A 26,085-nucleotide genomic window follows, 5' to 3' on the forward strand; every position below is an offset into this window, starting at 1 on the left:
TGACTCTAAAAGATTTTTAATCTGGATTAATAAGGAAGGTGGTAACACCTTTAGAAACACAGGAGGCAAATCAGGTTTTTTGGAAAGATGATGGGTTTGGATTCAGACACGCTGAGTTTGCTGCTGGGGTGAGTCTTTATTTGAGAGAGAGAAGCACCTTGCCCGTGGATTTGCGCTGCATCACATGAAGGAAGGCATCATTCACCTAAAAGAACAAATCCCCAAAAAAGTGGTCAGACTTGTACATAGGCATATTTCAACAAATATTTGTTACTTGAGCTATTTTGAGAATTGAATCAGCATTAAGATGTGTCTCCAATGAACTGTATATTGCTAACTACGCAATACTAACCAATTAATCACCACAAACTCAAAGGAAAACAGTAATATTTAAGAATAATGCAACCCCAGAATTTTTCTGTTTAACAATAACTTTCAAAGTTGTTAGATGAATGACAGCAGGTAAGAAGTCCTCAGGCCTGTCTATACTCTACTGTAGTATTTCTATGTGTTCTAGCTTTTGAAAGAACAGAGCCACTGCCAGAAGAATCAATCCTTTAACTTCTTACAGTTTTTATCTCTTTATTAAAATTGTCCTGTTTCCAGTGTAACTGAAATTGCAGTCTATCTCAAATCCTTTTTTAGAAGCACAAGCTTATAAAACATGAATTAAAAAGCAGCCGCAGTAATCATGGCAGTGTGGTATCGGGGAAAGAAGAGACTAACAGATCAATGGAGCAGATTAGAGAGCCCAGAAATAGACCCATACAAATATAGTCAACTGAACTTTGATAAAGGAGCAGAGGAAACTCAATGGAGAAAGGATAGTCTTTTCAAGAAACGGTGCAGACCAACTGGACATCCACATGCAAAAAAATGAATCAACATGCTGTCCTTACATCTTTCACAAAAATTAACGCAAAATGGATCTTACACCTAAATGTAAAAGGCAAAACTATGACATTTCAGAAGAAAACAAAGGAAAAAAAATCTAAGTTGCCTTGGGTTTAGCAATGAGTTTTTAGATATAACACTAAAAGCATGATCTACGAAAGAAAAAATTGGTAAGATGGTCATCATTAAAATTAAAAACTTCTGCTCTGCAAAAGAAACTTTAAAGAATGAAAGCACAAGCCACGGCCTGGGAGAAAATCTTGGCAAAACACATATCTGATAAAGATCTTGTATCTAAAATATACAAAGAATTCTTAAAACTCAACAATAAGAAAACAAACAACTTAGTTAAAATACGTGGGGCCAGCTCCGGGGCTGAGTGGTTCAAGTTCCCCACACTCCATTTCGGCAGCCTGGGTTTGGGGGTTCGGATCCTGGTTGTGGACCTATTCCACTAACAGGCCACTTTGTGGAGGCAACCCACGTACAAAGTAAAGGAAGACTGACATGAATGTTAGCTCAGGGCTAGTCTTTCTCAAGCAAAGAAAAAAAAAAGAGGAAGACTGGCAATGGATGTTAGCTCAGGGCGAATCTTCCTCACCAAAAACAAACAAACAAACAAACAAAAGTGCCAAAGACCTTAACAGACATCTCACCAAAGAAAATATACAGATGGCAAATAAGTATATGAAAAGATCCCCAATATCATATGTCATTAGGGAATTGCAAATTAAAACAACAATGAGACACCACTACACACCTAACAGAATAGCCAAAATCCAGAACACTCACAACACCAAATGCTGACAAGGATGTGGAGCAACAGGAACTCTCATTCATTGCTGGAGGGAATGCAAAATGGTACAGCCACTTTGGAAGGCAGTTTGGCAGTCGCTTACAAAGCTAAACATAATCTTATCATATGATCCAGCAATCACATTCCTAGGTATTTACTCAAATAAGTTGAAAGCTTATGTCCACATGAAAACCTGCACACAAATGTTTATAGCAACCTTATTCATAACTGGCAAAACCTGGGAGCAACCAAGATGTCCTTTAATAGGTGACTGAGTAAACAAACTGTGGTACATCAGACAATGGAATATTATTCAGTGATAAGAAATATGCTATCAAACTACAAAAAAACATGGAAGAATCTTAAATGCATATTGCCTAATAAAAGCAACCAGTCAGAAAAGGCTACATACTGTATGATTTCAACTACATCACATTCTGGAAAAGGCAAAACTATAGAGACAGTAAAAAGATCAGTGGCTGCCAGGGATTTGAGGTTGGGGAGCAGGAGTAAATATGTGGAGCCCAGGGCATTTTTAGAGTAGTGTAGCTATTCTGTTTGATACTGTAATGGTAGATACATGACATTATGCACTTGGCAAAACCTTTGAACTGTACAGCACAAAGAATGAACCCTAAAGTAAACTAAAAACTTTAGTTAATTATAACGTATCAATATAGGTTTACCTATCATAGCAAATCTACCACACCAATAGAAGATGTTAATAATAGCGGAAACTGGGAGGTGGGAAAGAGAGTATATGAGAACATGCTATACTTTCTGTTGAATTTTCTGGCAACCAAAAACTGCTCAAAAAATAAAGTCTATTGATTTTTTTAATAAAATAAATAATAAATGCAAAAATTTTAAATTTTAAAAGGCAAAGAAGATTGGAAGGAAATAGACAAGAGTGTCATTATTTGCAGACAATATAATAACCCACATAGAAAATGTAATCAAAGCAACAGACAAACAAATAAGAAAGGGCAGCAAAATTGTGAAACACAAGATCAGCTTACAAAAATTACTGACATTTCTCTATATCAGAAATAATCAACTAGGAAATATAACAGAAATAAAATACTGTTCTCAAAGGCAACCAAAACAGTAAAGTACTTGCAATTAACATAACTAAGAATAATCCACAAGACTTTATGGAGAAAAACTTTAAATTCTATTTAAACACATGAAAGAGCTGAATAAATGGCAACATATCCTCGTTCACAAATAAGGCTGTTTAACATTATAAAAATATCAACGCTCCTCCAAATTAATCTACAAAGTCAACGCAATTCCACTGAAAATTTCAGCCAGATTTTTTGAGAAACTGAACAAATTTATTCCAAAATTTACCTAAAAGGATAAAGATTCACAAATAGCTAAGGCAAATTTGAAAAAGAAGAACAAAAGTGGAAGAGTTCCCTCTCCAGATACTAAAACATACTTTGAAGCTATAAACATAAAAACAGTGTGATACTATTATAGGAACAGATATGTGAACCAAGCGATAGAATGGAAATCAGAGAGCAGACGCATGTACAGCTGGGAACTTGAAATAAGATTAAGGTAGCACCACAAATCAATGGAGAAACAATGAACTATTTGGTCTGAGAAAACTAGCTCACCATAAGGAGAAAAAAAATTGATTACCTAATTTATACCCAATACAAACGTGACTTCAGATGGATTAAACCCTTAAGTGAGAAATAAAAGTGCAAAGTCAATAGAGAAAAAGAAGAAAAATCACTGTGACCCAGGGATGACAAAGGACTTATTAAATAAGTCCCAACGAGCACTAACCATAAGTCAAAATATTGATGTGTTTGATTACATTAAATCTAGACAAAGGTGACAGGTACATGACAAATTTGGAAGGACAGACTTTTGTAAAGTCTCAAGCTAACATCTAGAACCTTGCTACTCACAGGGTGGTTCCAAGACCATAGTCTTCCGCACCATCTGGGAGCTCATTAGAAATGCACAATCTTGAGATCCATCCCAACCCTAGTGAATCATAATCTGCTTCATAACAAGATCCTCAGGTGACTCATACACACATTAAAGTTTGAGAACCACAGATTATACAAGGAACTTTTGCAAATTAGTAAGAAAGAGACAGGAAATCCCACTGAAAACTGCACAAAGGGTTTAAATCGCAATTTAAACGATTGGAAATATGAATGGCTAGCAGATATAGAGAGATGCTTAAATGAATTAGAAACCAGGGGAATGCAAATTAAAACCATAGGGTACCACCTTATGCCTATCAATTTGGCAAAAATCAGAAAGTTGGACAACACTACACATTGACAGGGTGGCAAATAAACATGAATTCGCATGGATGCTGGTAGGGGCATAAACTGGTCAAGTCATTCTGGAGAACAGTTGGCAATCAAATGCATACAACCTGTGACCCAACCATGCTACTCCTGGGAAAATACTCCCAGAGCAACATTTGCACAAGTCCCTACAGTCACCTATGAGACTGTTTATTATAGTATTGATTATGGTGGGAGGGAATCAAGTCAACCTAGAAGTTTATCAGTAAGGAATGGATCTGTACACCATGGTGGACGCACGCCATGGACTACGATGCAGCACTGGGAAGCAACGACCTGAATACAGGACCAGCAACACAGATGGATCTTAAAAAGACAGCACTGCATGAAAAATTAAGAAACAGAATGAGGTCTACAGCACAACACTATTTACGTAACTTGAAAATAAATTAGCATACAAAACAATCCTATGTTTTACAAGGAAATACAAATCCAAAGATATGTATTAAACACATTATCAAGACTGACTCTGAGGGCAGGAAAAGGAGTGAATGACAATGGGAAATGTGGATAAAGGGAATAAGTAAACTCAGACACCCATAAAGACACAGACATAAAAGCAAAAGATGGGTCTTACACATCCAACAATGAAAATGTGCTTTGAAATGAGGATTCTGATTACCCAACCCTTTCCACTTGAAATCCTCCCCAAAGAGCCTAAGAAAAATAAATAAGTAAAAATAAGCATAGAAACAAATCAATCAGGGCAATCTCTGTGCAGCATGAAATCCCCGGTTTCAAAAACATCTGTCTTTCAGGGCTCTGTGCCTTACAGAGACCTTTCCGATGTAAGTAAATTTAGACGCACTCAGAGGAGATGGAGAGGTCTAAGACAGATGTTTGAAACCCGCATCCCCGCCATGTCAGTCACTCAAAGGTACAGCTCCAAGCGACTCACAGCTGCATCACTCTCCCTGTCAGTTAGAAGGCACTTGTTCCCAGAGATCTGTCAGAGCCCAACAACAGAAAATCCTTGGGAAAACAAGCATAATTTGAGACAGTGATCCTTTTTTTACCTGGCATCCTAGAAAAATGAGGAGTCTCCTGCAAGTAAACGCTAACATAAAAAGAAAGTTGTCCCTTCAAGTGCTAAGGCTTATTCTTAATCATTTTGCAAATAAATGTTCATAAAAATGGAGCACATATTGACCTGACTTCTTTAAAAGATAACATTGGGAAGAAAGAATAACCTTTTGGTCCATGACTTGGGAATTTCATAATTTTGAACATCCAGTATTTTCCCTCCTGTCTCTCAAATGTTCTGTTACTTCTATGCCCAGTTGCCACTTCTGTTGTGATTGTAGCTGCTTCTAAAAATAACCCAACTCTGTCCCTTTCTACCGTGTGGTTTCTATCTGCACTGGGAAAACAGACAACCAGCGGTGTTAAGGACTGGATGTGATAAGGCTCTGGGAGAGAGACTAAGAAGAAAAGCGTACCACTTTAGGCCAGCGTCTTTGATAGCTCATTCAGATGCCTGGGACATCGTCCTCCTGGATTGGACAGGCTGCATCAGAGACAGGGAGGCTTCTCCATCCTGATGCCTGGACAGACACACAGGCTGTTCCCAGAACCCTGGTTCTCTGCCTCGCAGTGGATGAAGCCATTATTAAATTTGTCTCTAAAGATATACAACCTGGAATTGAGAGGAAGGGTGAGGATATTGTTTTTGTTTTAGGTTCTGCTGTTGGAATTTTTAATTAGCTCATCAAGCGGGAATAATCACAGTAACCTACAGTTCCCTAAATACACTATGCTGATTCACGCTTTCATTAGAAACCAGCTCTTCCCCCCAATCACAGCACTAGTCTGAGATCATCCCAACTAAAAGATAAATTGCTTGTCTTACTTTTTATTGACTGGCATACAGAATGTACCCAGTGAATGTCTGATGAATAAAACAAACTCTTGAATGAGCGAATATATCTGGGACTGAGTGGGATTGTTTTTAAAAGGTAAAAATATTTAGTTAGTGATACACTGTCAAAGTTAAATTATATTCATCATATCATTGCTCTGATACAAGTTGATCTGAATTTTCTTTTAAAGTCAGTCAATGCATTTCACCAAAAAAGACATACAGATGGCCAATGAGCATATGGAAAGAGACTCAAGATCATTATTCAATACAGAAATGCAAATTAAACCCACAATCAGATACCACTACACATCTGTTGGAACGGCTAACATTAAAGAAACAACTGACAATACTAAGTTCTGGCAGATGCAGAAGAACTAGAACTTTGATATATTGTTGGTGGGAACCCAAAATAATACAACCATTCTGCACTTGATCTTAGCCAAAAGACCAAGAAGCAATGACACTCAAATGAATAGCTGGTAGTTTACTAAAAGTTAAACATAGCGTAGCAATCAGCATAAACAGAATCTTGAAATGTTCAAACAGATCATGTATGCTGGAGCACCAGTTTCTAATCCAGAATGCACCAAAAAGTAGAAAACCTATGTGCTCTGGGCTTTGAGAGGAATGCAGTAATTGTGGCCTTGTCTTAAAAATCATGAAGGGCAGAGACTCAACAGAATTTCTACTGAGTAACTGAGGCACAGAGAGCTGCTGATATAGTCAAGCTCACCCTTCTTGAGGAGCATCAACATCTCTTATTTGTAGGATTCTGCATAGATTTCTTTTAAACTGACATTCTATCTAATGATATTATCTGCGCAGCATTGGAGACTGGGGGTAAAAAAAAAAAACCTGCTCTGTAAGTAAAGTCAACTAAATGTCTGTGTAAATTTTTTTAAAACATACACTTAGCACATGACCCAGAAATCCCAAGCCCAAACTAGGAAAAGCATATGTCTCTACAAATGTTGTACACGAATGGGGCTGGCCCAGTGGCGCACTGGTTAAGTTTGCACGTTCTGCTTCGGTGGCCCGGGGCTCATCAGTTGGGATCCCGGGTACAGACATGGCACCGCTTGGCAAGCCATGCTGTGGTAGGCATCCCACATATAAAGTGGAGGAAGATGGGCACAGATGTTAGCTCAGGGCTAATCTTCCTCAAAAAAAAAAAAGTTGTACATGAATGTTTACAAAAGATTTATTCATAATCACCAAAAACTGAAAATAACCAAACATCTATTAATGGGTGAATGAAAAAACGAGTTGAGGTATATCCATACAATGAAATACTATTCAGCAACAAAAAAGAAAAACTTCTGACATATTGTAAAAACATGGGTAATCCTCAGAAGCATCACACAAAATTAAAGAAGCCACACTCAAAAGGCTACGTCCTGTATGATTCCATTTATAAGACATTCCAGAAAAGGCAAAATTATGGGGAGAGAAAACAGATCAGAGGTTGCCAGGGACAGTGGGGTAAGAGAAGAGGATTGATTACAAAGGGGCACAAGGGAACCTTCTGGAGTAATAGAAATGTTTTATATTTTGATTGTAGAGGGTGGTTACATGACTATATATGTTTTTTAAGACTCAGAGTGAATTTTAATATATGGAAATTATACCTCAATAAACCTGACTTATTTTTTTAAAAAAAGTCAAACTACATATTATGAAACATAGAAATAAATACATTTTCAAAATTAAATGTTACCCTGGGTTCCTTAGAAAATAAAGCCAAATCAAAACATATGCCCTAATGCTTCATTGCAATCCCAGGGAGGGAAGGGCGAGAGAAAAAGTGAAGGGAACCGAGGAAGAAGGAAAAGGATACGGTGCGTGTTACTGATCCTGAACTGGTCATGGCTTCAGGGGGCACACAGCTAGTAGTTGCTCACACAGGACCTCTCCAGAGGGGCCGTATGGAACCCACTGCACGTCAGAACAGTCCATCAGGAGGGAAAAAGGCAGCAATTTATCTCCTGTCTTCCATTTGTCAAAGCTCGCCCCATGGAGTGAACTCCCCACACCCTGGGTTGCATTACCCAGACCCCTGCATCCAGTTTCCCCGGAAGCCAGAGCTTCAATAGGTCCTCCGGCCCAGACTCTGCATCGGAGCTGCAGCAGCTCCCCGCCAATGAGCAAAATGGAGACCTTGCCTAAGATCAGCTCTCCCCCCGGGGAAAGCATGAAACGATCAACGATGTTAGGAGTGGGCCCTAGGCACAGAGTCTGGGCTCTTTGGCTGCAGGGATCAGCGGCCTGAGCCATCACTGGAGAAGTGTGACAAGTGTCCAAGGCCTGGGGCTGGTAGGGCTGGCAAATATGGGGAGGCTCATAAACTGGGTCTGGAACAATGGGTTAAAATTAATATACCATCTAAACTAAAAGAGTAATTTAAAGAATATTCCACAGATAGACTCAGGAAACTTCGAGTAAACAATTTCTATCCACTAAATCTGTACATGTGGTGATCTCACCTGACCTTTATATACTAAACAAGCTCAGATCTGTGAGGTTTAAGTAGCAGGTCAGGTCGAGATGTGTGTGGGCAGCTCCCTACAGAAAACAGACTCCGCACATCTAAATAATGCCATCCTCTGAACAGATCATGGGCTCATCCATGATCCACCCACCATGGCACAGAGACAACCCTTCAGAGGACAAATTCTAGTTAAAATCCAAAACCTAAAGACTGTCTCTCTAATCCTGCCCTCCGAAATGTCAATGCAAAAGTGTTACAGTTCACGGGAACTGAAAAAGCTCAACTCTGGATTTAATAATGGCTATATATTTTGCTTTAAAAAATATACTAAGTGTTTACTGTGTGCTTTTACACGTATTATCTTACTGAATTCTCATAACCACCCTAGCATGTACAGTATATTACTCCCCTTTATAGAGGGGGAAGCTAAGGCACAAAGATGGACGTCATTTGTCCACAGCCAATTAAGTGGCAGATCTGACCCTAGAGCCCCAAACTCTCAATCAGTCATTCAACAGATGCGTACCCACCAGAATCTGGAGACACAGAGGTGCAGACAGCACACGGCCCCTGCCCACAGGGAGTTTATGGTGTACGGGAATGACGGGCATCGAACAAGTGATTACAAGTAGATGAAGGAGACACACAGAGGGCTACGAAAATTCGCACCCTGTGCCGACTACGAAGGCTATGGGACAAAGTATCTGGTCATAGTAATATCAACTATCAAGGTCAAACCTTTAAGTCCACATATGCAGGAGAAAATAGAAACTGCAGAGCACCCTTATACATGAAAAATATTAACCAGGCTTTAAGTTAAGTGAAATTAATTATATAGTCATTTAATCATCATTTTAAAAAATATATATACATAAATTCTGGTACTGCTCGGGAAAATTCAAGACTCCTCGTAGTTTTAACTATGAAATAGTTCTTTCACATAGATAATTCACTGATAGATGGATAAACTTCATTCTCTAGAACGAGGTTTCTTTTCTTTTTTTTTAAAGATTGGCACCTGAGCTAACAACTGTTGCCAATCTTCCTTTTTTTTTCTTTCTGCTTTTTCTCCCCAAACCCCTCCAGTACATAGTTGTATATTGTAGTTGTGGCCCTTCTGGTTGTGCTATATGGGACGCCACCTCAGCACGGCCTGATGACTGGTGCCATATCCACGCCCAGGATCCGAACTGGCGAAACCCTGGGCCGCCGAAGCGGAGTGTGTGAACTTAACCACTTGGCCACGGGGCCAGCCCCCTAGAATAATGTCTCTAAGAAGAAACTTCCTGGCTTTTTTGAGGAGAGACCTTGACATGGCCATAGGAGGCCAGATTCTGACGTCAGACCAAGCCGGAGTGGATTCCAGGTCTGTCACTTACTACATTTCACTGGCCAGCTTTCTTAGCCTCTACAAGTCTTGAATTCCTCATAGTAAAACATGATAAAAATGGTTCATATCTCAAAGGGTTGTTGTGAAGATTAAATGAGAAAATGCATATAAAGTGCTTAGCACAGTTCTTGACCCAGAGTAAGCACCTAATGTTTGGAAGCTGCCATTATTATTATTATTATTATTATTATTCTTCCTCTAAATAGTTTGCATATTGAAAGAAACAGAAAGGGAAGAAACAGTAAATGGATGGTGTGTGAATGAGACGGTTGAAATTGTTGAGGGGCATGGCCTCAGAGAGCCGGCTGATAACAGGAAGGTCAGCAGAGGGGGAGGAACTTGACAAATCCTATGTGTACAGCCCTCACTGGAAAGGAGAAAGGCAAATGGAAGCTGACAGGAGGTCAGTGAGCAGATAGTTAATTCGTGTGTAAGAGGAGAGAGCACTTCAATGTGGGCAATTAAAACAATAATCCACCTCTGGCCTTCTTTCATGCCTGAGCAGCACTTAGAAGACGTCAGCGGAGAGAAGAGACCGTTCAAACCAGCGCGCGGTTCCACCCCTCTGCTGCCTGATTGTCCTTACCCTCCAGCAACAGGTATACGAGGGCCTCAGGTAAAGCAAACGTCAGTCTACAAGTCATAGGATAAAAGCCACAAGATGGAAGGGGACTCAGAAATTCTCCAAACTGGTGGTTTTCAAGCTTTTAAGCCATAAAACCTTTTCTAAAAGTATGAACAAAAACGTAACCACATGCAGCTACTCAGGCCCCAGTGGAGATGGGGTCCCAGAGCCCCGGCAGCTCAAGTCTACACCTGCCTCCCCCACATCCCAACTGCGGCTCCTGAAGCCTAGTCTGAAAGCCACTGATATTGTCCTACCCCTCAATTTTAGAGACGCGGAAACTGAAGGTCAGAAAGGTGAGGGGGCTGAACAGAGCTGTACCTAGAGGGGCCAAAGCTGGAAATAGAACCCAGCCAGTTCTCTGACGGCCAGTCAGGTTCTCTTTCTACCTTCTTGACTGACACACCAAAAAGATGAGGAAGAAGGTAAACGGTGTTTGACAAGAATGTGCCTCATCATGGGAAAAAACATAAAAATGGAAGGCTGGTGAGAGTGAAGTCTGGCACTGACAGCTTGGGCTCCGCTAATCTGCATATGAACAAAACACCACCTCTATCAATGGCTGACAGCAGTTACCAAAAGAGCTTTTTGTACATTAAAACAAATTAAGCCCCCAAAAAAACTTCACAGTGAAAGTCTAACAGATTCACATTTACAACTATATTGCACATGCATGCACACAATTACACTTTGGAGGAAGCCTAAGCCACATTAACGGGACCGTGGGGGAATGCAAAAGGTAGTGAACGGCCAACAAAATTAACTGCAGTGACTAATGGATGAATTATAGTCTTATGATGCTGGGTATGATTTAGTGTTTTGTTCACAGAACCCCAGCTTAGATCATCTGGTTGCACTTTAAAGCGTCTGGATTCTAACATCAAAGGTCAAGTTAAGTGCTTCCTTCTTAGACTCGTATGAGGTGGAGTTCAGAGTTCATATTAACACGAGTAAATTATTTTCTAAAGTACCATCACTTCCCTCTCTTTGAGACACTAGTTAAGTACATAGAGTCCTAAAAATCCAGCTCCTTCATGGCCTTTGCAGATTCAGGTTCCCAGGTGGCTCACTACGCCTGAGTCTACAGTCATACAACCTAGAAGACAGGAAGAAATCCTGTGACACTGCAGCCTGTGAGACCCCATTAACTGTGCTGCATTTTCACCTTTTCATTCCATAGAAGGAGGATTTACGGTATCCAGGGAGAAACTATCCAGGAGTTTGACACAGATTATTTCCTAGCCTTATCTGCATCACATCCCTTAAGAGCATCTCACTCCTTAAGAGCATCTTACCTCCTCCAGCTTAAAAACCGCTCCAATGTATGGCTGGATGCGCCCTTGCTGGCAGTACTGAAGAGCCGAGGAAATGCTTCCAGAGAAGAGAGGAAAGTTCTGATCTTTGTATCGGCCCCAGATCACCCCCATGGCAGACACATTCTTCAGGAGCAAGAGGTTGGCTGGCACAGAAGCGATGGTTCCTCCAGCAAAACCCACCACCACAATCCTGCCCTCCCATGCCAGGCTAAGAAGAAAAAGGAGAAGGAAAAGAAATTATAAAAAGCAATGTATATTCATACCCATTAGAATGGCTACTATAAAAAAATTTTTTAATTGAAAAAACAAAATAACAAGTGTTGACAAGGATATAGAGAAACTGATATCCTCATGTACTGTTGGTGGGATTGTAAAATGGTGCAACTGCTATGGAAAACAGTACGGAGGTTCCTCAAAGAATTAAAATAGGACCACCATATGATCCAGGAATCCCACTTCTGGTCTATATCCAAAAGAATTGAAAGCAGGGCCTTGAAGAGGTATGTGCACACCCATGTTCACAGCAGCACTGTCTACAATAGCCAGGAGGTAGAAGCAACCCAAATGTCCATCAATGGATGGACGGATAAACAAAATGTGTTAGACAGATATTTATACAATAGAATACTCTTCAGCCTTAAAAGGAAGAAAACCCCATTACATGTTACAACGTGGATGAAACTTAAGGACATTATGCTAAGCGAAACAAGCCAATTACAAAAAGACAAATACCGTGTGATTTTACTTATATGAGGTACCCAGAGTAGTCAGATTCACAGAAGCAGAAAGTAGGATGACGGTTACGAGGGGCTGGGGAAAAGGGGAAAAGAGGAGTTGCTGTTTAATGGGTACAGAATTTCAGATTTGCAGGACAGAAAAGTTAGAGATCTATTTCACAACAACGTAAATATACTCAACACTACTGAGCTATATAATTAAAAATGGTTAATATAGCATATTTTATGTTATGTATTTTTCTACCACAATAAAAAGGTAGAATGAAATAAAAAGTAATGTACATGAATTCATAGAGACAGAAAGTAGAATAGATGTTACCAGGGTGGGGAGTTGGAGCAGAGAAAGGAACAGTTACTGTGTAACGGACAGAGTTTTTGGTTTTGGGGTTTTTTCTGCTTTTGCTCCCCAAGTCCCCCCAGTGCATAGTTGTATATTTTAGTTGTCGGTCCTTCTAGTTGTGGCATGTGGGATGCCGCCCCAGCATGGCCTGACGAGTAGTGCCATGTCCGAACCCAGTATTCGAACCAGCAAAACCCTGGGCCGCTGAAGCAGAGCGCAGGAACTTAACCACTCGGCCACGGGGCCAGCCCCTGGACAAAGTTTTTGTTGGGGATGGTGACACAATACTGTAAGTGTATTTAATGTCCCTGAATTGTACACTTACAAATGGTTAAATGATAAATATTAGGTCATGCATATTTTATCACAATTTAAAAAAAGAAAAGCAACAATTAAACTCCCAGCTGAGAATTCCACTTGACCTTACAAACTGGCAGAGGTGAACCATCCTGTACCACTTTGGATTCCTCAGTAGGAAAATATAAAAATAAGCCATAAGCAGGTCAGTAGGGGGCCAGAAGAACTAGCCAGTTTTTTAAGGGGACCCACTTTTAGAATCAAGGCTGTCTGTCTAACCACGGTCATGCATCACTTAACGACGGGGACACATTCTGAGAAATGCATCATTAGGCGATGTCGTTATTGTGTGAACATCCTAGAGTGTGCTTACACAAACCTAGATGGTACAGCCTACTACACACCTAGGCTGTATGGTACTAATCTTAGGGGACCGCTGTTGTCTACACAGTCCATCATCGACCAAAATGTCCTTATGTGGCCCATGATCACGTCAACTACTTTGTGGAAGGGAACTGAGTGTAAACAAATATCATTCCACATGCTCTCCTTCAAGACAACTCAGTTTGAAGATTCGGAACTTAGGAAGCAGGAATAAGAAGACAGGCAGTTTAAGGAGGCATCATTTGCTCTACACAAAGACTTAACTTTAGTCATGTGCTTCTCTAGAGAATTGTGAATAATCTACAAAAATTCACACAAATTTTCTGCAGGCCATTATGAGAAGTACCATACAGTGCACATGAAGCAATGAGTTCCAAAAATAAATTCTGTAAGCATCTTAGATATAAAATATGCGTATGTTTATTTGGTTTTTGATTTTTGCTTTTCTTCTTCAGAAGGCAAACGAGAAGCTGTTGTCAAAACACTATTATCCAGAAGGCAAGAGAAGGGTGAGCATTATTAGCAGCAATCTGTGCTGGCTCTTCATTTAATCAACACGCTCCTTCCTTCACTTCTTCTCCAGCACAGTACCAAGCACAGCAAGGTGAGACTCAGGGGCTACAGAACCAACTGGGCCCCTTCTGTGGGTAAGCTGCTCTCTCTGCTTCTGTTTCTTCTACTTCAAACTGAGATAAACCACAAAACTGTGCTTGCCAGGATGACACGAGAAATGAAACCAATATTATCAGAGCACTCCAGAGTCCCTGGTCGAAAACAGAATGAGAACTGGTGTGGATACAGCAGTCGTACTAAATCTTCAGTGATATTTTTTTTAATAAAACAAATTGAAGAGACACCTACACTGCTGGCTGCTTCAGAAACCAGCAAGATCAAGAGTCTGTACCTTAGTGCATGGTGAACTAGGGAACTGCCACCCCAGTAATTCTCACATCTGAACGATGACCTTCCCGAAAATTACCCACACCATGTATATAAATTAGTTAGTGGGGGCCAGCATAGCTGAATTTAACACATGCATAATTTCTAAAGCATTTGATATTGCCAACTAGAGAGTCTGCAGTCATTTTTTGGATATTTTCCAGTTGGATATTTTGTTTTTGCTATATTTAAGCATTTCCTGATTTTCCCTCTGCTTCTATTCCTTTCACCACCCACTCAGCTGTTCTCGTTGATGCTGATGCCTACAGGAAAAGTGAGCAGCAAAGACGAAAGAGAAGCAAGGCCAGAAGGAAGACAGAGGCCTGAAAAGGTTTCAACAGAGCCACAGGTCCAGCCCACTATGGAAAGCCCACTTCATGCACCTGTGGAGAGCCTCCAGGAAGACATCTCCTCCCACGGTGTCAATGACCACATTCACCCCACCACTGCCCACCAGCTTCTTCACTGCCTCCTTCAGGCTGCCCTGACTGTAGTTCACGCTGGACTGTGCACCCCTCTGCATCGCCAGCTTGCACTTCTCGTCACTTCCGGCTGCAGCTATTACCTGCATAAAGAACACAAAGCTTCTGATGGTCCAGAATATATACCAAGAGGGGCTCACCCCACCCACTCAGACTCCAACCAAAGGGTACTAATCAAGGAAACCAATGTGACCTTGATGTCCTAGCATCAACAATCCAACATATCAGGCCCAACACAATCCATCCATCACTGGCCCCTTCATGCCCCACTGGCCAGGGGTTCTACATTTCCAGGAATCCTGGAACCCCAATGGGTCTAACTAGGAGATGGTTCAGGAGACACTCAGAAAGTCTTCTCCAAATGCAAATTAAAGCCACCATTTATTGAGCACCTACTATGAGTCAAATAGTAAGGATACAAGCTAAATACGAAGCTTAGAGTCAAGAAAGCAAGATACAGCAGTGTGATGGGGGAAGTACAGAGGGTTCCAGAAGTGCAAACAAGAGGTATCCAACCTAGATCCCGAAGATCAGGAAAAGCTTCCCAGAGGGTAAAATATGATTCAGTGGAAAGATCTTGAAGTCAGACGGACCTGAGTTCAAATCCTGGCTCTGCTACTAACTAGCTGTGTTACCTAAGGCAAATTACTTAGTAAGAACTAATATTTACATAATGCTTACTACGTGCCAGGCACTATTCTAAATGCTTTATGTACATTAATAACTCATTTAAGCTCAATAGCCCAATGATAGACACTATTATCTCCAATTTAGAGATGAAGAACTTGAGGCAAACGAAGTTAAGTACCTTGCCCAAGGTCACACAGCTAACGGGAAGCAGAAGCGGGATCCAAATCCCGGCAATCTGCGTCCAGAGTTCACGCTTTTAACCTCTATCCTGCCTGCCAACTTCTCTTAAGCTTCAGTTACCTCATCCATAAAATACAATTTATTTTAAAAATTAAATGGAATACTGTATATAACGCACTTGGAAAACGAAGTATTAGATAAATTGAATCTACTATTACACCTATGCAATCATTTATTCTATTTAAACCTCAGAAGAACGTTATGGGGGAGGTCTAATTACTCCCATTTTATAGATGGAGACACAGGCCCAGAGAGGTTAAGTAATTAAACCAGGATCATCCAAGCAGTAGGTGGCAGAACAACTAATCAGACTCACTGCTGCCTGACTCCAAAGCCCATGCTTTTGCAAGCCCTCACCCCAGGAGTAAACCACGCTCAAGGCCTGGCATAGATGGCTGTGGGCCATACTTTGAGGTGGCCTGGGGTTTGGAAGTCTTCAGAAAAGTTTCAAATACTCAAGCATTGCCTAGAGGGACCTTATCACTGGGCAGCACCCAGCAGCCCAAGCACTTGGCCCCAAGGTGACATTCAGAACTTGCATTCAGGCACGCAAGAACATCAGGGCCCTTAAAATACTACAAACTCACTCAGGACTATTTGAAACTGAAGCGACCCTCAAATGCTCCCCAGTGAAACCCTCAAACAGCTGCAGTTCACCGCCGGCTATCAGCACACAGTGCCTCGGAGGGCGGACACAGGCTAGGGCCCGGCCTCTGAGTCCAATCCAGGATTCTCACTAGGTCCCAGCCAGGCCTGCCAGGAATCACTGTCTCTCTTGATGCCTCACTTTCTTTATCTGTGAAATAGGGATAACAAACACTTACATTACCCAACTCCTAGGGGTTTTGAGAGGATCAAGGGTAAGATAACAGCTGTAGAGGCACTTTGAACGCAATTGGAAACGCTGTGAATGGAAGGTGTTATCAAAATGACCTGTTCCAAGCAGGTGGCATGACGACATCATTTTCTTTTTTTGGTATTGTTATTTTTTTTTTGAGGAAGATTAGCCCTGAGCTAACATCTGCTGCCAATCCTCCTCTTTTCGCTGAGGAAGACTGGCCCTGAGCTAACATCCGTGCTCATCTTCCTCTACTTTATGTGCGGGACGCCTGCCACAGCATGGCTTGACAAGTGGTGCATATGTTCACACCTGGGATCTGAACCGGGGAACCCTGGGCCACCGAAGTGGAACGTGTGAACTTAACCACTGCGTCACCAGCCTGGCCTCTATTTTTGTTTGTTTGTTTGTTTGCTCGCTCTTGCTGAAAACTATTATTGATGCTAAAGAAAATACAGCTTGTATTCATTTTAATATATGGATTGAAATGAACTTTTCACTCTACTTCCTATAACTATTTAAAACAAATGTACAATTTTATTTTCCTAGAAATGTTAAATAATCAATGGTTCTAGACAATGAGACTAATTTTGGTTCCCCTCCTACAAGAGGTGCTAAAAGCCCTTGCTTTTGACATGAAATGTGTTAACACTCCGTGAGGAGCCTCCTGGTATCTAAGATTGCTTTCAGAACTCACATGTCCTTCCCAAAAGGAACTGAATGTGAGAAAGGAGAGATGCCACCTGAAGAAATTGCAGACCAATCTAATTATCTCCAAACCTGGATATCTTGGTGCCTTCTGGATATCCTCCCAAGTGCATGGTCCACAGGAACCTCACACTCAACATGTCCAAAATGGAACTCATCATTTCCTCCTGTGTTCTCAACCGCAAATAAATGGCAAATCCACAGGTTAACCTAGTTTGCTCCTTCCCACTCAATGTCTAATAATAACAGGATTCCTTTTTAAGAGATTCTTACCGATGTGCCATTCCCTCTAACAGGCGCACTGCACGTGTAATTTCAATATTCCCACAACAACCCTAGTAGGAAAGCAGTATTTTACCACTGAGGAAACTGAAGTGATTAAGCTAGAGGAGAGCTGGAATTTGAGCCTGGGTCAGGCTAACTTCAAAGTCTTTTCTCCTTCAACTATTTTAGGATGCTCTCCAGTCACCAAATGCTCTATTTTCTTCCACTTTAGTATCTCTTAATTCATCGCCTCCACTGCCTTGTTCAAGTACCATCACCTCTGGCTTGGACTTCTCTGAGAGTCTCCCTACTGCCTCCAGACTACCCTGGCCTTGCCCCTACCCCTCATCCCCACTGCTACCAAAGAGAACTTTGCAAAATGCAAAGATGATCTTGTCACTTCCCTACTTAAAATCCTCGGTAGCTCGAGAGCTTCCGATAAATGTTCAAATTCTTCAGTCCTCAAGATCATATCTCTGCCCACCTCTCTAGAGTCATCTTCCACCAACCCCCAGAGATCCTTCGCTCCACATAGACTGCCTGCAATTCCCTGAACGCATTATGTTAGCTCCCACATCTCTGTCTTCTAATATGTCCTCCCACCATGAAAACGGCCTTCACTTCCCTTCTTCCTCTATTCAACTGCTACCGGTCCTTCAAAAGTCAGCTTAAATGTCCACCTTCTCTAAGAAATCCTCCGTCTCTGAACCCCACAGCCTCACAGAGATGCCCCTGGAGAGACTTGGGTCTTCCTTTCATTTGTTTATTCATTCACTCAAGAAATAGACATGGAGTGCCCACTATGGTCTAGGCACCATGCCAGGTGCTCAGACTACAATAATGAACCGAACAGACACTGTCCCTGCCTTCACGGGGATTGCAGTCCAGCAGGAGGAAGACATTCATCCAATAATGACACAAGTAAAGGACTCACCACACTCTGAGGTGAGCACTATGAAAGAGAAATGTAGGATGCTACGAGACCACACACAAATAGTGGGGAGGGTGGGGGATTAACAGCTCCTGAGGGACCAAAAAATACTTCCCTGGAAAAGCGACATGTGAGTTTAAATTTGAAGTGCAGGGCATTACAGGTAGAAGGAACAGAATCTGCAGAGGCTGTGAAGCAAGTCGGAGCTTGCCAAATTCTAGTCACCAGAAGGATGAGTGACTTACTTCTGGGTCCCCTCAGGAGTCTGCAAGCAAATCGATGGCAAGAACCTACTCTAGATTACTCAAGATACCGAGTGCCTTGCACATGATTTTTAATAAATGAATGAATGGATTCCATGTTTGAAAACTGGAGGTATGATTTTTTTAAATGGAGAATCTCACATGCAAATACCTTGGCCTGAAGAACATTTGTTGCCACATCTATCACAGCAAGGCCTGTGGCTCCAGCTGCTGCTGTCACTAAAACCGTTTCCCTGTGCCAGAGAAAGACGAACGTTACTCCAGAAACCAAAAATCATCCAGCAATATGATTTCATGAATATTTTGAAACTAGGACATCTTAAGGCAAGAAGAGAAATTAGTGGCAGCTCATTCAACGCTTCATGGACAGCCGTTCTCCAGCCTTTAGGTCTGGGTTAGGTTGGCGACTGCTGAACCACTGCTAATCTGATCCAGTTTTGAAGATGTCCCAGGAAAAAGATCCCTTAATCTCTCTAGGTAGCCTCTTCCTCACGCCAGTGGCAACCTTCCTTTGAGCTACCACTCTGATTTCTGCTTCAGAAATTCTGTCCTAAAATCATTCTCATACTAAACGCTGCCAAATTTTAGAAGGTGATTTTCATGTCCTGGCCACTGCTCCACTAACCCCACTCCTCTGGAACAATTCTGAGGCTCTCTGAAAAGAGCAGAAGGCACATGCTCCAGGTAAAGCGGGAAGCTTCAGCACCGCTGAGTTTTAAATACCCGGATTAGGCCCACCCAACCCAGCCTCACAGAAGCAAATACCACTGGCCTCCATTAAAATCAGAGTGAAGACAGTTTAAATAAACCAACTCTCTAAACTTTAAGGTTTTCTAGGAGGTGACCTCCAGAGCAGTCAGGTTTGAGACAGAGATTTCTCCGGATTCATACTGGCCAAGTGCACAGTCTACTGTGCCCTCTCAGACAAAAGGACATCTCCACCATCACCAGACCCCAACTGCAGGTCACCACCTTCCTTTGGCCTTTCCTCAGACAGGCTGAACGTGAGCTAAAGACCAGGGAAGGGAAGGGAAAGGACAAGGTCTTGGTGGGCACTTCTGATATCATAGAAGGGTCCCATCTACCCCTCTGTTGTCTACACAGTCCTCACCCAGGCTGGGTACAGGCCCGACGCTCCAGGGCCAAAATAGCAGTGCCATAAGATGCAGGCAAGGCAGCAGCTTCTCGGAGGGGGATGCTTTCTGGAATCTGCCACAGTCTCTATAAAAAGAGATAACAGTGACTTAGGAATTAAGTCCATGTACCTGTTCATAAAGGCTGCTGTACATCTTATGATTTGATTGATTTGCAAAAGGAAACACATCAGGAACCAAGCCCAGTGGAAGTCAAGACCAAGCAAGTTGTGACAGAGTTCAAGACTGTTGCATCAGTCTTCAAAAATCCTAAGGCTGGCATCTGACTCAGGAAGGAACCAACTTACAGAGAACAGAACACAGACCACTATACTGTAATGGGAGAATTGAATGGCGCGTAAATGATACCTCAATAAGGCTGTGGGGGGAAAAAATACGTATTGCTCGCCACTAGGGGGCACCATGCACACCCTGCACAACCATACAGGGCCACCCAGGCGGGCTCCATTCCCGGGGCTCTCTCTCAGAAGCTTCATGTCAGGGAGAAACCCATTACATCCAGCTCAATGCCCCAAACCAGTTTTCCACCAAAATTATCTAACTAGGGTCCAACTGGACAACCAGCCAGTTGCTCCAGGACTCAGAAAACACAATGCCCTGCTTCATTAAACCACTCCAGACAAAGCTCTGTGCAAGGGTTCTCACACCAATATAGAAAAGGGGTTTAGCATTTGAAAGAAAGAAGTGCTTGGCTGGGAAACAAGATATGACCAAAGGAATACAAAGAAAAAAGGGAGAGAGAAGAATGAGGAATAAAGGCTAGGAGGAAATTAAAGAAAAGGAAGAAGGAAAAAAAGTCTCCAAGCAGGGATACCTTCTGGTCAATGACGCATTCTTCAGCCATCCCATTCAAGCCACTCACGCCAATGACTCGATCTCCCTGAAAGGAAAATGCCACTAAGGGTATGTTGAAATGCACGACCTTGCCATTTACCTCTTCCCGAATTAATCAAAAAAAGGAAGAAAACCTTTCTTTCTGACCCCATAAGACACAAGTTTGCCTTAATTACCTATTGAGTTAATGTTTAGTAAATAATTCAGCCTTTCCTCAACGCCCTCCCCCCTCCCTGCCCACCACCACCAGGCTGCCAAGTCAATCTGAGCACATTGTGGACAGTGATAGGATAGAGCAAGGAAGGAAAAGGTTGAGATGAATTAGAATCCAGTGTTAATTTCTTTCATAAGAAGCTGCAACTTAAGAATTTTCTATCCCAGTAACTAAAGACCAAGGTGCTGCCTTCTATTAGTAACAAAAAGTTTAACAAAGCCAAGAGCTTCTACTGGCTTCCTTCTCCCAATTCAAAATTAGGTTCTTCCCCCTCCATCTCGGTTTCCCTTTGGTGTCTGCTGGCAAAGGCCCGGAGAAGCAAGACCCTTAGGCTAAAAACGAGGTTTGCACATTTCTCATAGCTACACACACGTCAATTGCCTAGATTTCAACTAATTTACCTGTTTCACTGTGCAGACATCTGTGCCTGTCTCCAATACTGTCCCAGAAAACTCCATTCCTAAAACAAATTGTGTCAAGATTAGGTTATCTGTAAAGCCCAGTACCATGGAGATGAGAAAGCCCCGATCAACAGGCTATCCTACCTGCTTTCTGGAGCGGAAAGGGTTTAAGTGTTCCCCCACCCAGGGAAAAGGGGTAAGAGTGTTGTACCCAAAGCACAGGAAAGTGAACGTAAGACTTCATGATCACAACCCGAAAAGCTATAGCAGTCCCATTCTTACCATGACACAAATGAAAGTTTCAAGAATGGGCAAAAGCACAGAGAATCTCAGTTACACAAGTACTTTTGACCCTCAGCACTGGGACCTTGGGCTCCTACAGCACCCCACTTACAAAGTTCGTCACATCATATTTCTGTTTCCATGCCTCTTCTTCTGGACTAGGAGGCCCTCAAGGACCTGAACTATATTTATTCATACAGTACTTGGCTCAATCAGATGAAGTGGTGTTGTCTGCCCTTTCCTCTTCCACCTCTGAAATTCCTGAATTTAATGATCATGGTTTTCCCACTTGAGCTGCCAGAGGAATAACTCAATTGAGTATGACATCTTCCCCCGATCCAGCATTTCAGCAAATACAGAGGGAAATGGTTCCAACTGTTGAGACACAACCAAACACCCCAAGGCCAAAACACAGCAACTATTTTGCAATCACTACATCCTTAACAGTATATATCTGTATAAAATATACATGTTCTGTACACATGCTAAGCTGTACTTCTATCTCTTTAAATAAATTTCAACAACAAAAATCAGTCCTTTGTCCACATATTCAGGATCTAAACATAATCAGATTGGGCATAATGAAAATCAGACAGTGGGCTGCTAAAAAATGTATGAGTTCTTTTTCTTCTTTCTGATTGTTTGATATCAGGTTTCTTTGGGAATGTGATTGTGCGGACTGAGAGTTTTAGCTACAAACAGATGTTTACGATCCTTCAGTGAAAAAACAAACTTGAGGCACTGTTGAAAAATGAAAGTGAATGACTAGGGCAAATGATGATTCTCATCAGAATCTTGGTGAACATTATGATATGTAAAAATTCATTTGTTCATTTCTTCATTTTTAAAGTATTTATTGAGCATCTCCTATGAACCAGGTACAATGCTAAGATGGGGGTCTAAGTCGGGGCAAAACAGTCATAGAAACTTCCAGGACTCACAATCTAGTGCTTCTAAGTAGTGGTGAGGCTGACATATCTGAGATATCACTGACAGCAGGCAGTCACCGCCAGGGCAGTGCCTGAGACGGTGCACACAGTTCTGAAAACTCACTGTATCTTCTTTTTTTTTTTTTTTTTTTCCTTTTTCTCCCCAAAGCCCCCCAGTACATAGTTGTATATTCTTCGTTGTGGGTCCTTCTAGTTGTGGCATGTGGGACGCTGCCTCAGCGTGGTTTGATGAGCAGTGCCATGTCCGCGCCCAGGATTCGAACCAACGAAACACTGGTTCGCCTGCAGTGGAGTACGCGAACTTAACCACTCGGCCACGGGGCCAGCCCCTCACTGTATCTTCTTTTCCTGAAACAGTCACTTGGCCCCTTCAGACTCACCAGGTGTGAAGGGAAGATGGGGCCTTTCCTGATACTGACCACGGCAGACTAAAATATCAGCAAAATTAACTCCACAGAAATGGACATCAACTCTGACCTGCAAAGGAAATAGAACCAGAAAGCAGAGCAGTACACAGCCGTGGAGGCAAAGTTCATTCAATTATAACAAAATATTTACTGAATGCCTACAATACACCAGGTATTGAACTAAATGCCTGTGTACAATCATGAGGCAAAATGGACAAGGTTCTTGCCTTCCCAAAGCTAGAAGTATGGTAGAGAAGACAGACATTAGCCAAGTAATTATGATGAGTTATACATTAAATTACAACTCCTGCACAAAATGGCAAAGATAGAAACATATGGTGCTCTGAAAGCACCTAATGGGGGGATCTGAACTTTGGGGGAAGTCAGGAAAACATCCCTGAGAAAGCAACACTTCAACTGAGAACAACTAAGAGTTAACTATTCAAAACAGGAGTGGGAAAGCCTGGCACGGCCAAAAACAATGGTATATACAAAGGCCCTGTGGGGGGAACAAAAGAAAAACCAGTGAGCCTAGAGCACAAACAGCAGAAAGAGATGGGACTAGAGAACAGGGACCACACCATCCAAGGGTTTGTAGGCTTTGTCGAGGATCTTAGTCTTCATAGTAGGAATCAGGGGAAGCCACGACAGGATTTTAAGCAGAAGGGTAACATGATCAGCTGTTCTGGGAATCAGGGAGTCATCCTGGAGGCCAGTCCTGGATCCTCGGCTTCTGTGTTTCATGGCAGTGTAGAGCTGAGGAGGCTGCAGCAGTGCAGCCAGCAGTTTCTTCAGACCTTATAAGCCAGTGCTTCTCAAAGTATGGTCCCCAGACCTCCAGCTTTAAAGTCCCCGGAGAACTTGGTAGAAATTCAAATTCTCAGACCCCAGCTCAATCTACTGAATCAGAAACTCTGGGGACAAAGCTCAGCAGTCTGTTTTAACAAGCCCCAGGTGATTCAGATGCAGGCTGAAGTGAGAGGACTACTGCCGTAGACCAACCCATCTCAGGGGGCTTGGAATCCCAGGAGGAAATGAAGGCTGAGAGAGAGAGTCGACGACATTCATTTATTTGTTTGTTTACATTTCAATTTAATACAGAAGTGGCCATGTTGGTGTGAAGACCTTTTTATGGACAAAATGCATTCCTTCAACAATGTTTTAAGCATCTGCCATGTGCCAGGCGCCTTTCCAGACTATGAGGATTTAATGGTGAGTAGACTCGCACAGACCCAGCTCTCACGAGCTAATTCCTTACAAGGCAGTGTCTGGGCAAATAACAGAACAAAGGAACTCAGCCTTCAGCCTGCGCATATTGTGTGCATGACACATTAGTTGTTGCCGTGTATGGCATGCATACATCCCCAAGCCACTCCACCTTGACTCAAGGATGATTCAAAGATGAATGTCTTTCAGTCCGAGAATCCCAGGAAGCACACTGGCTGCCATCATGTACTCAACCAAATAATCCACTTAGCCCCTGGGTCTGTGTTAGTGACACTTGAGGGCTGCGGCCACATTTCTCCCTCTCACCAGTGGTCCCCAACACTGAGACTCCCTGCCTGCTTCACCTCATCAGAGGTTCTCAATCTTCACACCAGGGTGATCAACAGGCAAGGCCAAAGTCACTTCTACATTTCAGTGGAAACGCCCACAACCCTAAACTAAGTTCACCCCAGACACTGCAGCACCCCAGAGGAGGGCACAAGGCACATATTCACGTGGAAATACGGGGCATTGTGGGGCTGGCTCGGGGAAGCTGGAATGGTGGGTAATTAGATGCTGACACTAAAGAGGAAGCTAAAGATGGGGTCCATTTATCCGTGTTAATCAATAACTTGCAAGTGATTACGCAAAGTTGGGTGCAAATCCGAATTCTCTGTTTCTAAGGCAACAGCTCTGGGGCCATCAGAAAAGGCCACATTTGTGTTTGGGGGAGCAATCTTTCTCTAGCGCTTTTGGCCTTTTTGTGAACCCTGAAAGGGCCCTTCCAGCCCAGGACGAAGTTGGGCTCCAGTCCCCCAGTGGCGCCCTAGGGAAGAGCTTGGAACCCTGATTCAGGACGGGAGCCTGCTGTGTGTGTGTGGTGACCGAGGGAAGAGTGAAGGGGGTATCAAGGGGTCCCGGGGATAGGCCGGTCACCCTACCTCGTGAGGTCGGACGGGGCGGGGGGTGACCTCCTCAATGGCCAGGGGCTGCTTCAACTCGGTGCAAACCGCGGCGCGGTAGTGTCGGCCGCAGCCCGGCCCGGCGCTCCTGCAACGCGGAAGAAGAGCCGGATCACTCGGGGCGACCCCCGGGGAGGCCTTTTGGGGCCCAGGGAGGTGTGGGGGTCGCACCTGCGGAGCCAGGCCCGAGAGAAGCCCCGTCCCCAAACCAGCGCCGCCATGGCCCCACGCTCGGCGTCGCAGCAGGCAGCGGTCCGAGCGCGGCAGGAAGAGCGCGCCCGCCCCCGCCCCGCCCCGCCCCGGCAGAGCCCGGGGAGCGGAAGAGCGTCCGCCCGGCGGCCCGGGACGCCACCCGCCCCGCCCCGTGTCGGGACCGCGCGGCGGGCCAGCTCCCCGCAGGGCGCGGCGCCTCGCCGGGAGCCCGAGCCCAGTCGTCCCCTAGGCCTCCCCGCAGGTGGAGCCCGCTCGGGCGGGCGGACGGACGAGTGGAAGGAAATCGACTACCAGATTAACTTTTGGGGATTTCTGTAGCAAATTTGGGAGACTTTTAAAACCACATTCGGCAATATTTAAATAGCGGTTCTCTTTCCTCTGCACGTGTGAAATGCTAAATGCTTAGGTAAAGGCTTTAATGTCTGCGTTCAACACGTTACTAGAGTTCAAGTCTTGTTGCTGATTTTTTCACACTTAACGGGACCATTTACACTAAAACTACACGGTTACTAGTAATCCAGTGTTGAATGACCCTACACAAATCCAAAGAATACTTCCAATTAAGATCTGGCCAAACCCTTGTAGTTTTCATATTCCCAATGCCTGTATTACATCGGGCACGTAGTAGATGCTTGATAATTGAGTCGATGACCACATAATTCCTAGGTGAACAGGTATGCTCTAGAAAAACTGGAAACAT

General features: G+C 43.1%; 1 protein-coding gene across 6 annotated transcripts; it reads right to left on the reverse strand.

Moving 5' to 3' along the window:
• On the reverse strand, positions 1-25,600 carry LOC100062369 (quinone oxidoreductase-like protein 2). 6 transcript variants are annotated; one of them, XR_002807876.2, is made up of 11 exons: positions 25,344-25,535; positions 25,152-25,260; positions 22,978-23,074; positions 21,366-21,424; positions 20,731-20,796; positions 19,874-19,983; positions 18,914-18,995; positions 14,790-14,971; positions 11,689-11,917; positions 5,469-5,665; positions 1-205 (listed from the first exon to the last, which is right to left on the reverse strand). XR_002807876.2 is itself a non-coding variant. In XM_023640604.2 (10 exons), the coding sequence occupies exons 1-10, from the start codon at positions 25,391-25,393 to the stop codon at positions 137-139; spliced, it is 1,053 nt and encodes a 350-aa protein (XP_023496372.1). In that variant the 5' UTR covers positions 25,394-25,600; the 3' UTR covers positions 1-136. The 6 variants fall into 6 exon arrangements, 3 of the variants coding, with proteins under 3 accessions (XP_023496372.1, XP_023496374.1, XP_023496373.1); XR_002807877.2 differs by having other exon boundaries at positions 14,861-14,971; positions 25,344-25,487; XR_011439027.1 differs by lacking the exon at positions 20,731-20,796 and having other exon boundaries at positions 25,344-25,487.
• Between the last annotated feature and the right edge of the window lie 485 nt (positions 25,601-26,085).

The sequence above is a fragment of the Equus caballus genome, chromosome 5 (genome assembly GCF_041296265.1).
Source record: "Equus caballus isolate H_3958 breed thoroughbred chromosome 5, TB-T2T, whole genome shotgun sequence".
In the NCBI taxonomy this organism is placed as follows: Eukaryota; Metazoa; Chordata; class Mammalia; order Perissodactyla; family Equidae; genus Equus; species Equus caballus.